At 43.7% G+C, this 12,500-nt stretch overlaps 1 protein-coding gene across 1 annotated transcript in view; it reads left to right on the plus strand.

The window, feature by feature from the left end:
- The window catches only part of LOC123728636 (voltage-gated potassium channel subunit beta-3-like), a 48,845-nt gene that overhangs the window by 2,482 nt on the left and 33,863 nt on the right, over window positions 1-12,500 (plus strand). Inside the window, exons 4-6 of the mRNA XM_082977247.1 lie at window positions 3,936-3,979; window positions 4,849-4,935; window positions 6,352-6,437. Of these exons, the coding sequence (XP_082833373.1) occupies window positions 3,936-3,979; window positions 4,849-4,935; window positions 6,352-6,437 (217 nt within the window). The remainder of the gene's footprint in view (window positions 1-3,935; window positions 3,980-4,848; window positions 4,936-6,351; window positions 6,438-12,500) is intronic.

Raw genomic sequence — 12,500 nt, forward strand, 5'->3', positions numbered from 1 at the left:
CCAGGTTAGGCTAGTTGAGAACAAGTCATTTATTTAACCAGGTTAGGCTAGTTGAGAACGAGTCCTTTATTTAACCAGGTTAGGCTAGTTGAGAACGAGTCCTTTATTTAACCAGGTTAGGCTAGTTGAGAACGAGTCCTTTATTTAACCAGGTTAGGCTAGTTGAGAACGAGTCCTTTATTTAACCAGGTTAGGCTAGTTGAGAACGAGTCCTTTATTTAACCAGGTTAGGCTAGTTGAGAACGAGTCCTTTATTTAACCAGGTTAGGCTAGTTGAGAACGAGTCCTTTATTTAACCAGGTTAGGCTAGTTGAGAACAAGTCCTTTATTTAACCAGGTTAGGCTAGTTGAGAACAAGTCCTTTATTTAACCAGGTTAGGCTAGTTGAGAACAAGTCCTTTATTTAACCAGGTTAGGCTAGTTGAGAACAAGTCCTTTATTTAACCAGGTTAGGCTAGTTGAGAACAAGTCCTTTATTTAACCAGGTAGGCTAGTTGAGAACAAGTCCTTTATTTAACCAGGTAGGCTAGTTGAGAACAAGTCCTTTATTTAACCAGGTTAGGCTAGTTGAGAACAAGTCCTTTATTTAACCAGGTTAGGCTAGTTGAGAACAAGTCCTTTATTTAACCAGGTTAGACTAGTTGAGAACAAGTCCTTTATTTAACCAGGTTAGGCTAGTTGAGAACAAGTCCTTTATTTAACCAGGTTAGGCTAGTTGAGAACAAGTCCTTTATTTAACCAGGTAGGCTAGTTGAGAACAAGTCCTTTATTTAACCAGGTAGGCTAGTTGAGAACAAGTTCTCATTTGCAACTGCGACCTGGCCAAAATAAAGCATAGCAGTTCGACAAACACACAGTAACACATGGGATAAACAAAACATACAGTCAATAATACAGTAGAAAAAAAGTCTATATACAGTGAGTGCAAATGAGGTAAGATAAGGCAATAAATAGGCCATGGTGGAGAAGTAATTACAATATAACAATTAAACATTGGATTGGTAGATGTGCAGAAGATGAATGTGCAAGTAGACATACTGGGGTGCAAAGGAGCAAGATAAATAAATAAATAAATAAATAAATACAATATGGGGATGAGGTAGTTGGATGGGCTGTTTACAGATGGGCTGTGTACAGGTGCAGTGATCTGTGCGCTGCTCTGACAGCTGGTGCTTAAAGTTAGTGAGGGAGATATGAGTCTCCAGCTTCAGTGATTTTTGCAGTTCGTTCCAGTCATTGGCAGCAGAGAACTGGAAGGAAAGGCGGCCAAAGGAGGAATTGGCTTTGGGGGTGACCAGTGAGATATACCTGCTGGAGCGCGTGCTACGAGTGGGTGCTGCTATGGTGACCAGTGAACTGAGATAAGGCGGGGCTTTACCTAGCAGAGACTTGTAGATGACTTGGAGCAAGTGGGTTTGGCGACGAGTATGAAGCGAGGGCCAGCCAACGAGAGCATACAGGTCGCAGTGGTGGGTAGAATATAGGGCTTTGGTGACAAAACAGATGGCACTGTGATAGACTGCATCCAATTTGTTGAGTAGAGTGTTGGAGGCTATTTTGTAAATGACATCGCCAAAGTCGAGGATCGGTAGGATGGTCAGTTTTACGAGGGTATGTTTGTCAGCATCAGTGAAGGATGCTTTGTTGCGAAATAGGAAGCCGATTCTAGATTTAATTTTGGATTGGAGATGCATAATATGAGTCTGGAAGGAGAGTTTACAGTCTAACCAGACACCTAGATATTTGTAGTTGTCCACATATTCTAAGTCAGAGTGAGGGCAGGTGCGGGCAGTGATCGGTTGAAGAGCATGCATTTAGTTTTAGTTGCATTTAAGAGCAGTTGGAGGCCACGGAAGGAGAGTTGTATGGCATTGAAGCTCGTCTGGAGGTTAGTTAACATAGTGTCCAAAGAAGGGCCAGATGTATACAGAATGGTGTCGTCTCCATAGAGGTGGATCAAGGAATCACCAGCAGCAAGAGCGACATCATTGATATATACAGGGAAGAGAGTTGGCCCGAGAATTGAACCCTGTGGCACCCCCATAGAGACTGCCAGAGGTCCGGACAACAGGCCCTCCGATTTGACACACTGAACTCTGTCTGAGAACTAGTTGGTGAACCAGGCGAGGCAGTCATTTGAGAAACCAAGGCTGTCGAGTCTGCCAATAAGAATGTGGTGATAACAGAGTCGAAAGCCTTGTCCAGGTCGATAAATATGGCTGCACAGTAATGTCTCTTATCGATGGCGGTTATGATATCATTTAGGACCTTGAGCGTGGCTGAGGTGCACCCATAACCAGCTCTGAAACCAGATTGCATAGCAGAGAAGGTACGGTGGGATTCGAAATGGTCAGTAATCTGTTTGTTAATTAACTTGGCTTTCGAAGAACTTAGAAAGGCAGGGCAGGATAGATATAGGTCTGTAACAGTTCGGGTCTAGAGTGTCTCCCCTTTGTACATTTACATTTACGTCATTTAGCAGACGCTCTTATCCAGAGCGACTTACAGTAGAGTGCATACATTTTATAAAAAAAATATTATTATTATTATTATTTTTAAATACTGGCCCCCCCGTGGGAATCGAACCCACAACACTGGCGTTGCAAGCGCCATGCTCTACCAACTGAGCTACAGTGGGACTTTATAGAGGTGACCACGGCAGCTTTCCAATCTATGGGAATCTCAGACGATACGAAAGAGGTTGAACAGGCTAGTAATAGGGGTTGCAACAATTTTGGCGGATAATTTTAGAAAGAGAGGGTCCAGTTTGTCTAGCCCGGCTGATTTGTAGGGGTCCAGATTTTGCAGCTCTTTCAGAACAGCTATCTGGATTTGGGTGAAGGAGAAATGGGGGAGGCTTGGACGAGTTGCTGTGGGCAGTGCAGGGCTTTTGATTGGTTAGGGGTAGCCAGGTGGAAAGCATGGCCAGCTGTAGAAAAATACTTATTGAAATTATCAATTATAGTGGATTTACCGGTGGTGACAGTGTTTCCTAGCCTCAGAGCAGTGGGCAGCTGGGAGGAGGTGCTCTTATTCTCCATGGACTTTACAGGGTCCCAGAACTTTTGAGTTTGTGCTACAGGATGCAAATTTCTGCTTGAAAAAGCTAGCATTAGCTTTCCTAACTGCCTGTGTATATTGGTTCCTAACTTCCCTGAAAAGTTGCATATCACGGGGGCTATTCGATGCTAATGCAGAACGCCACAGGATGTTTTTGTGCTTGTCAAGGGCAGTCAAGTCTGGAGTGAACCAAGGACTATATCTGTTCCTGGTTCTACAGTTTTCGAAAGGGGCATGCTTATTTAAGATGGTGAGGAAGGCACTTTTAAAGAATAACCAGCATCCTCTACTGACGGGATGAGGTCAATATCCTTCCAGGATATCCGGGCCAGGTCGATTAGAAAGGCTTGGTCGCTGAAGTGTTTTAGGGAGCGTTTGACAGTGATGAGTGGAGGTCGTTTGACCGCTGACCCATTACGGATGCAGGCAATGAGGCAGTGATCGCTGAGATCTTGGTTGAAAACAGCAGAGGTGCATTTGGAGGGCAAGTTGGTTAGGATGAAATCTATGAGGGTGCCCGTTTTTACGGATTTTGGGTTGTACCTGGTAGGTTCATTGATAATTTGTGTGAGATTGAGGGCATCAAGCTTAGATTGTAGGATGGCTGGGGTGTTAAGCATGTCCCAGTTTAGGTCACCTAGTAGCACGAGCTCAGAAGATAGATGGGGGGCAATCAGTTCACATATGGTGTCCAGAGCACAGCTGGGGGCAGAGGGCGGTCTATAGCAAGCGACAACGGTGAGAGACTTGTTTCTGGAAAGGTGGATTTTTAAAAGTAGAAGCTCAAATTGTTTGGGTAAGGTCTGGACAATAAGGTCTGGACAATAAGGTCTAACTGAACACTAAGCCATAACTTCCTCTTACTTCCTGTGAAGGGCGGAGACGGAGAGAGGGTTGTCTCGGAAACACATCATTGAAGGTATGACATCACTTCCTCCTCACAGAGCTATGTCCACTAGCTAAGTGACATCGTCAGCTGACAGCTCAGAACATAGAGGAAAGAGAGACCAAGCAGAAAGAGAGGGATTGAGGGTCATAGAAGAGCAGAGGGAGAAGAGAGGGATTGAAGGTCATAGAAGAGCAGAGGGATTGAGGGTCAAAGGAGAGCAAAGGGAGAAGAGAGGGATTGAAGGTCATAGAAGAGCAGAGGGATTGAGGGTCATAGAAGAGCAGAGGGAATGAGGGTCAAAGAAGAGCAGAGGGAATGAGGGTCAAAGGAGAGCAGAGGGAGAGGAGAGGGAATGAGGGAGAAAGGAGAGCAGAGGGATTGAGGGAGAAAGAAGTGATAAATATCATAGTGATGATGTCATAGTGATGATGTAGTGTGAAAAATGGCATAGCGATAATCTAGTGATGTTATAGTGATGTAGTGATGATGTCATAGTGATGATGTCATAGTGATATCATAGCGATAATGTCATAGCGATGATGTAGTGAAAATATCACAGTTTTGTCAGTGATGATGTCGTAGTGATGATGTCATAGCTATGATGTCATCACTGTGTTCCAGGTCTGAGGGAATCTCTGTCTCATAGTGATGTTAGAACGATGATTTAATAATGACGTATGATGTCATAGCAATGATGTCATCACTGTGTTCCAGGTCTGAGGGATTCTCTGTCTCATAGTGATGTTAGATGATGTCATCACTGTGTTCCAGGTCTGAGGGATTCTCTGTCTCATAGTGATGTTAGATGATGTCATCACTGTGTTCCAGGTCTGAGGGATTCTCTGTCTCATAGTGATGTTAGATGATGTCATAGCTATGATGTCATCACTGTGTTCCAGGTCTGAGGGATTCTCTGTCTCGGCTGCAATTGGAGTATGTTGACATCGTCTTCGCTAACCGCACAGACATCAACTCACCTATGGAGGGTAATAACCACAACTATGGTTTAACTGGACAGATTGGACAGTAGAGACAAGACTGACAGGACAGTAGAGACAAGACTGATAGGACAGTAGAGACAAGACTGATTAGGATAGTAGAGACAAGACTGATAGGACAGTAGAGACAAGACTGATAGGACAGTAGAGACAAGACTGCTAGGACAGTAGAGACGAGACTGATAGGACAGTAGAGACGAGACTGATAGGACAGTAGAGACGAGACTGATAGGACAGTAGAGACGAGACTGATAGGACAGTAGAGACGAGACTGATAGGACAGTAGAGTCGAGACTGACAGGACAGTAGAGACAAGACTGCCAGGACAGTAGAGACAAGACTGCCAGGACAGTAGAGTCGAGCCTGATAATACATTAGAGACAAGACTGACAGGGCAGTATAGATTAGTTTGGGTGGCTCTATCCAATCAAATCTGGTTTAACCCCTTCCCTGCTGTTGAGGTTGTGAGGTCTAACCCTGTGTGCTGTAGAGGTTGTGAGGTCTAACCCTGTGTGCTGTTGAGGTTGTGAGGTCTAACCCTGTGTGTTGTAGAGGTTGTGAGGTGTAACCCTGTGTGTGTCTGTAGAGGATGTGAGGTCTAACCCTGTGTGTTGTAGAGGTTGTGAGGTGTAACCCTGTGTGTGTCTGTAGAGGTTGTGAGGTCTAACCCTGTGTGTGTTGTAGAGGTTGTGAGGTCTAACCCTGTGTGTGTTGTAGAGGTTGTGAGGTCTAACCCTGCGTGTGCTGTAGAGGTTGTGAGGTCTAACCCTGTGTGCTGTAGAGGTTGTGAGGTGTAACCCTGTGTGTGTCTGTAGAGGATGTGAGGTCTAACCCTGTGTGCTGTAGAGGTTGTGAGGTCTAACCCTGTGTGCTGTAGAGATTGTGAGGTGTAACCCTGTGTGTGTCTGTAGAGGATGTGAGGTCTAACCCTGTGTGTTGTAGAGGTTGTGAGGTCTAACCCTGTGTGCTGTAGAGGTTGTGAGGTGTAACCCTGTGTGTGTCTGTAGAGGATGTGAGGTCTAACCCTGTGTGTCTGTAGAGGTTGTGAGGTCTAACCCTGTGTGTCTGTAGAGGTTGTGAGGTCTAACCCTGTGTGTGTCTGTAGAGGTTGTGAGGTCTAACCCTGTGTGTGTCTGTAGAGGTTGTGAGGTCTAACCCTGTGTGTCTGTAGAGGATGTGAGGTCTAACCCTGTGTGTCTGTAGAGGTTGTGAGGTCTAACCCTGTGTGTTGTAGAGGTTGTGAGGTCTAACCCTGTGTGTTGTAGAGGTTGTGAGGTCTAACCCTGTGTGTGTCTGTAGAGGATGTGAGGTCTAACCCTGTGTGTTGTCTGTAGAGGTTGTGAGGTCTAACCCTGTGTGTTGTAGAGGTTGTGAGGTCTAACCCTGTGTGTGTGTGTGTTGTAGAGGTGGTGAGGGCGATGACGTTTGTAATCAACCATGGCATGGCCATGTACTGGGGCACGTCACGATGGAGCGCCATGGAGATCATGGTGAGGATGACCTTTAACCCCTAATCCATTCACCATCTGACCTTAGTCTTAACCTTAACCCTAACCCTAATCCATTCACCATCTAACCTGACCTTAGTCCTAACCCTAACCCTAACCCTTAACCCTTAACCCTAACCTTAACCTTAACCCTAACCTTAACCCTAACCTTAACCCTTAACCCTTAACCCTAACCCTTAACCCTAACCCTAACCCTAACCTTAACCCTAACCCTAACCCTAACCCTTAACCCTAACCCTTAAACCTAACCCTAACCCTAACCTTAACCTTAACCCTAACCTTAACCCTAACCCTAACCTTAACCCTAACCTTAACCTTAACCCTAACCTTAACCCTAACCCTTAACCCTAACCCTAACCCTAACCCTAACCCTAACCTTAACCTAACCCTAACCCTTAACCTAACCCTAACCTTAACCTACCCTAACCCTAACCCTAACCTTAACCCTAACCTTAACCTAACCTTAACCCTAACCTTAACCCTAACCTTAACCTAACCCTAACCCTAACCTTAACCCTAACCCAAACCCTAACCCTAACCTAACCCTAACCCTAACCCTAACCTTAACCCTAACCCTAACCCTAACCAAACCCAAACCCTAACCTTAACCCTAACCCGTCCCATCGTTTCAGATCGTGGGAGTGAATCAGTATATTGACTCCTTTCTCAACCCCTGATCTCAGAAGCAGCCAGACTATGTAAAGGATACCTATGCATTTGTTAATAAACTTAGAGAAATGGAATTCCCTTCTGGAGCAATGTTATTCCCGATTGATGTAGACTCGCTATACACTAATTCCGACACTCAGCTAGGACTTAAGGCAATTAGGGACATTTTCCAAAAATACAGGGATCCAAATAGACCAAATGTGAGGCTATCCTTTCTCTCTTAAAACTTGGACTAACGCGAAATGACTTTGCATTTGATTCTAAACACTACGTACTTTAATCTCAGGTACTGCAATGGGGAAGGAGTTTGCTCCTGCGTACGCCAACATTTACATGGCCGACTGGGAGCAGACTGTCTTCCCCAAGCGCAAAAACCTCCATCCATATATTGACGCGTTACTTGTATCTTTGGGGTTTGGTGCCATGTGGTGGGGGAGTTTAAACTAATAATATTTTGAATGGATTTCACCACTCGATTACACTACACCCAGGGATTACAGTACACCCAGGGATTACACTACACCCAGGGATTACACTACACCCAGGGATTACAGTACACCCAGGGATTACACTACACCCAGGGATTACACTACACCCAGGGATTACACTACACCCAGGGTTGGGCAGTAACACGATAACATATAAGGGATTACCTACAGTACACCCAGGGTTAGGGAGTAACAGATTACATATAAGGGATTACACTACACCCAGGGTTGGGGAGTAACACATTACATATAAGGGATTACACTACAGTACACCCAGGGTTAGGGAGTAACAGATTACATATAAGGGATTACAGTACACCCAGGGTTGGGGAGTAACAGATTACATATAAGGGATTACACTACACCCAGGGTTGGGGAGTAACAGATTACATGTGAGGGATTACAGTACACCCAGGGTTAGGGAGTAACAGATTACATGTGAGGGATTACAGTACACCCAGGGTTAGGGAGTAACAGATTACATATAAGGGATTACAGTACACCCAGGGTTGGGGAGTAACAGATTACATGTGAGGGATTACAGTACACCCAGGGTTGGGGAGTAACAGATTACATGTGAGGGATTACACTACACCCAGGGTTGGGGAGTAACAGATTACATATAAGGGATTACAAAAAACCTGGAACTTTTATCCGTTACGTTACCAGCAAAAATATTGTAATCAGACTACAGATACTTTAGAAAAACTACATCATTACTTCAAGGATTACTTTTAAAAGGATGTTTGTGAAAAGCAACTTTGACACTTTTCTGTTAAATAAAGGTTACATTTAAAAAATGGCTTTGAGCACTGCTGAAAAGTGCTATCTACATGTGAAAAATCAATTCCATATGCTGCATTTGCTTTGGCCTATTGTTTACCATTTTGTTGATGATATCTTGATAGCTGTTTAATAATGTATACATTATAAATCGTGTTAGGGATAGGGTCCTTTTTTCTGAATTTCCACCTGACGGACGTGCCCAAAGTAAACTGTCTGTTAATCAGGCCCAGAAGCCAGGATATGCATATAATTGGTACCATTGGATAGAAAACACTTTGAAGTTTGTAGAAAAGTTAAAATAATGTAGGAGACTATAACACAATAGATGTGGTAGGAGAAAATCCAAAGAAAAACCAACAGGAATTGTTTTGTTTGTTGAGAGCCCATGCTCTTCCAATGGAAAGCTTAGGGGCATATGCAATTCCAGCTCCCAGATTGCAATTCCAGCTCCCAGATTGCAATTCTTATGGCTTCTACTAGGTGTCAACAGTCTTTTTTCAAGGTTTCAGGCTTGTAACTTGTATAACGAATAAGAAATACCAGTTTTAGTATGAAGACACCAGTTTGAAAATCCATGTTAGCGCGTTGGATGAAGATGACGCGCACCTGCTAATATTGCTTTCCTATTGAACATACTTCTTTCCGTATGAAATATTATAGTTTAATTACATTTTAGGGTACCTGAGGAATAAATATAAACATATTTTGACTTGTTGTAACAAAGTTTAGGTGTAGATTTTCGGAATCCTTTCTCTGCATGTTGAATGAGTGGATTACTCAAATCGATGGTGCCAACTAAATTGACTTTTTGGGATATAAAGAAAGATTTTATCTAAAAAAATGACACTACATGTTATAGCTGGGACCCTTTGGATGACAAATGTTATGAAGCCTGTGCCGGTGGAAAAATATGTTGATGTGGGGTGCCGTCCTCAAACAATCGCTTGGCATGCTTTCGCCATAAAGCCTACAGTAAATCGGACAGTGCAGTTAGATTAACAAGAATTGAAGCTTTAAACTGATATAAGACACTTGTATGTACCTAAATGTTTAATATCCATCATTTTTAAGATTATTTATTTGAATTGCGCGCCCTTCAGTTTCATCGGAAGTTGTCCCGCTAGCCAGACGACTAGCCCAAAGAGGATTTATTCATTTTAAGAGGCATTAGAAGAAGACAAAAATGTATGTTAACAATTGAACGACATCTATTGCAGGTTTTACACAGCTGACCATATATGGATGTTACATTTTACTTTATGGGTTAGTTAAGTGCGCTTCTTCAAACCCCATTGCTTTCTACTACGTATAATAATACTATTCAATTATATATTTACATTACAAACCAAAGTCTATCGGAATTACAGTCATTCCAATAAACCCCTTGATCTTCAAGAATAGGACTTGGAAATATGGAAGTATAGATCAGCCAAATTGTTTCACCTGAGAATAACCCCAAAACTAAGGACTTATTAGCCAGTCCTACTCTGTTGTTTATGATTGTGTTGACATGGACGACTGATTGGGCTCATTAATTCGAGTTGAAAAATAAATTCTGCGCTCATGGAATGGGGCGGCAGGTAGCCTAGTGGTTAGAGCGTTGAGCAAGTAGCCAAAAGGTTGCTGAATCAAATGCCCATGCTGACAAGGTAAAAAGGTGTTGTTCTGTTCCTGAACAAGGCTGTCACGGCTCCTCCTCTGCAGTGGTTCCTCCTGCAGGCAGAGGAGGGTCGTTAGTGATTGCAGCTGGTGTGATTGGAGCCACCTGGGCTCAGGGTATTTAACAAACTGCTCCACTAACCTCTCTGTCTGCTCCTCGCTGGGCTTCTCTCTCACTCACTCACTCACTCACTCACTCTCTCACTCACTCACTCACTCACTCACTCACTCACTCACTCACTCACTCTCTCTCTGTCTCTCACTCTCTCTCTCTCACTCACTCACTCACTCACTCTCTCTCTGTCTCTCACTCTCTCTCTCTCTCACTCTCTCTCTCTCCCTCACTCTCTCTCTCTCTGTCTCTCTCTCTCTCTCCCTCACTCTCTCTCTGTCTCTCTCTCACACTCTCTCCCTCTCTCTCCCTCTCACTCTCTCACTCTCTCTCTCTCTCTCCCTCACTCTCTCTCTCTCTCTCTCTCTCTCACTCTCTCTCTCTGTCTCTCTCTCTCTCTCTCTCTCTCTCTCACTCTCTCACTCACTCTCTCTCTCCCTCTCACTCTCTCTCTCCCTCTCACTCGGCTATGAGCCGGCCTGTGACAAGTGGGGGCTCATCCATAAGTTGTGATAAGTGGGGGCTCATCCATAAGTTCTGATAAGTGGGGGCTCATCCATAAGTTCTGATAAGTGGGGGCTCATCCATAAGTTCTGATAAGTGGGGGCTCATCCATAAAGTTCTGATAAGTGGGGGCTCATCCATAAGTTCTGATAAGTGGGGGCTCATCCATAAGTTGTGATAAGTGGGGGCTCATCCATAAAGTTGTGATAAGTGGGGGCTCATCCATAAGTTCTGATAAGTGGGGGCTCATCCATAAAGTTGTGATAAGTGGGGGCTCATCCATAAGTTCTGATAAGTGGGGGCTCATCCATAAAGTTCTGATAAGTGGGGGCTCATCCATAAGTTCTGATAAGTGGGGGCTCATCCATAAGTTGTGATAAGTGGGGGCTCATCCATAAAGTTGTGATAAGTGGGGGCTCATCCATAAGTTCTGATAAGTGGGGGCTCATCCATAAGTTCTGATAAGTGGGGGCTCATCCATAAGTTCTGATAAGTGGGGGCTCATCCATAAGTTCTGATAAGTGGGGGCTCATCCATAAAGTTGTGATAAGTGGGGGCTCATCCATAAAGTTGTGATAAGTGGGGGCTCATCCATAAGTTGTGATAAGTGGGGGCTCATCCATAAGTTGTGATAAGTGGGGGCTCATCCATAAAGTTGTGACAAGTGGGGGCTCATCCATAAGTTGTGATAAGTGGGGGCTCATCCATAAGTTGTGATAAGTGGGGGCTCATCCATAAAGTTGTGACACGTTAAGAGGAAAGTAATCTAAAAGTAACGGAATATAATCAGATTACTGAGTTTGGGGTAATCCAAAAGTTCCGTTATTGATTACAATGTTGGACAGGTAACTAGTAACTGTAACGGATTACATTTAGAAAGTAACCTAGGCAACCCTGAGTACAATTTACAACCTCATTAGATTGAATTTCTTGATACCGAAGTTTTTATGATACAAGGCCATCATGATAGAGACCTCTTGGGAACTAGAGTATATTTCAAACCGACAGGCATAGTTATCATCATAAACACACTTATAGGTGTCTTAAGTCTCAATTTATAAGATTTTACCGACATTAGCATACTGGTTATTGTTCGGAATTTCGGATGACTGACGTGCCCAAAGTAAACTGCCTGTTACTCAGGCCCAGAAGCTAGGATATGCATATACTTGGTAGCATTGGATAGAAAACACTCTGAAGTTTCTACAACTGTTAAAATAATGTCAGTGAGTATAACAGAACTGATATGGCAGGCGAAAACCCGAGAAAAATTATTCCGGATTTTTAATTTTTTTAGGTCACAGGCCTTTTTGAAATCTGACAACGCGGTTGGATTAACAAGAAGTTAAGCTTTTAAATGATGTATGACACCTTATATGTTCATGAATGTTTAATATTACGATTTTTTGTATTTTGAATTTCGTGCTCTGTAATTTCACCGGATGTTGTCGTAGGTGTCCTGCTAGTGGTTCATGCACCAAAACAGGTTAAAACATAATTTGTACAAATATGAAGGTTCACAAATACTCTTTAAAGCATTCAGACATAGGGGCTACACCAATAGATCTCTACTCACAGTCAAAGCAGAGGTAACAATGGACCTGGAGAGTGGGGAACCTCCTAGCCAGTACAATGAGTAAAGAGGGAATGATGGACCTGGAGCGTGGGGAACTTCCTAGCCAGTCCCACCCTCTCCAGACCGGTTGTTGAACTGTGATGGGTGACCCCTCAGAGCTCTCCGTCTCATGTCCTCCCACTCTCTCCAGACCGGTTGGATGTACAATATAGAAACAGGGCAGAAAGTTGCAATAGGCCCGTGCAACCCAT

Source organism: Salmo salar, chromosome 07 (genome assembly GCF_965601325.2).
Source record: "Salmo salar chromosome 07, fSalSal1, whole genome shotgun sequence".
Lineage (NCBI taxonomy): Eukaryota > Metazoa > Chordata > Actinopteri > Salmoniformes > Salmonidae > Salmo > Salmo salar.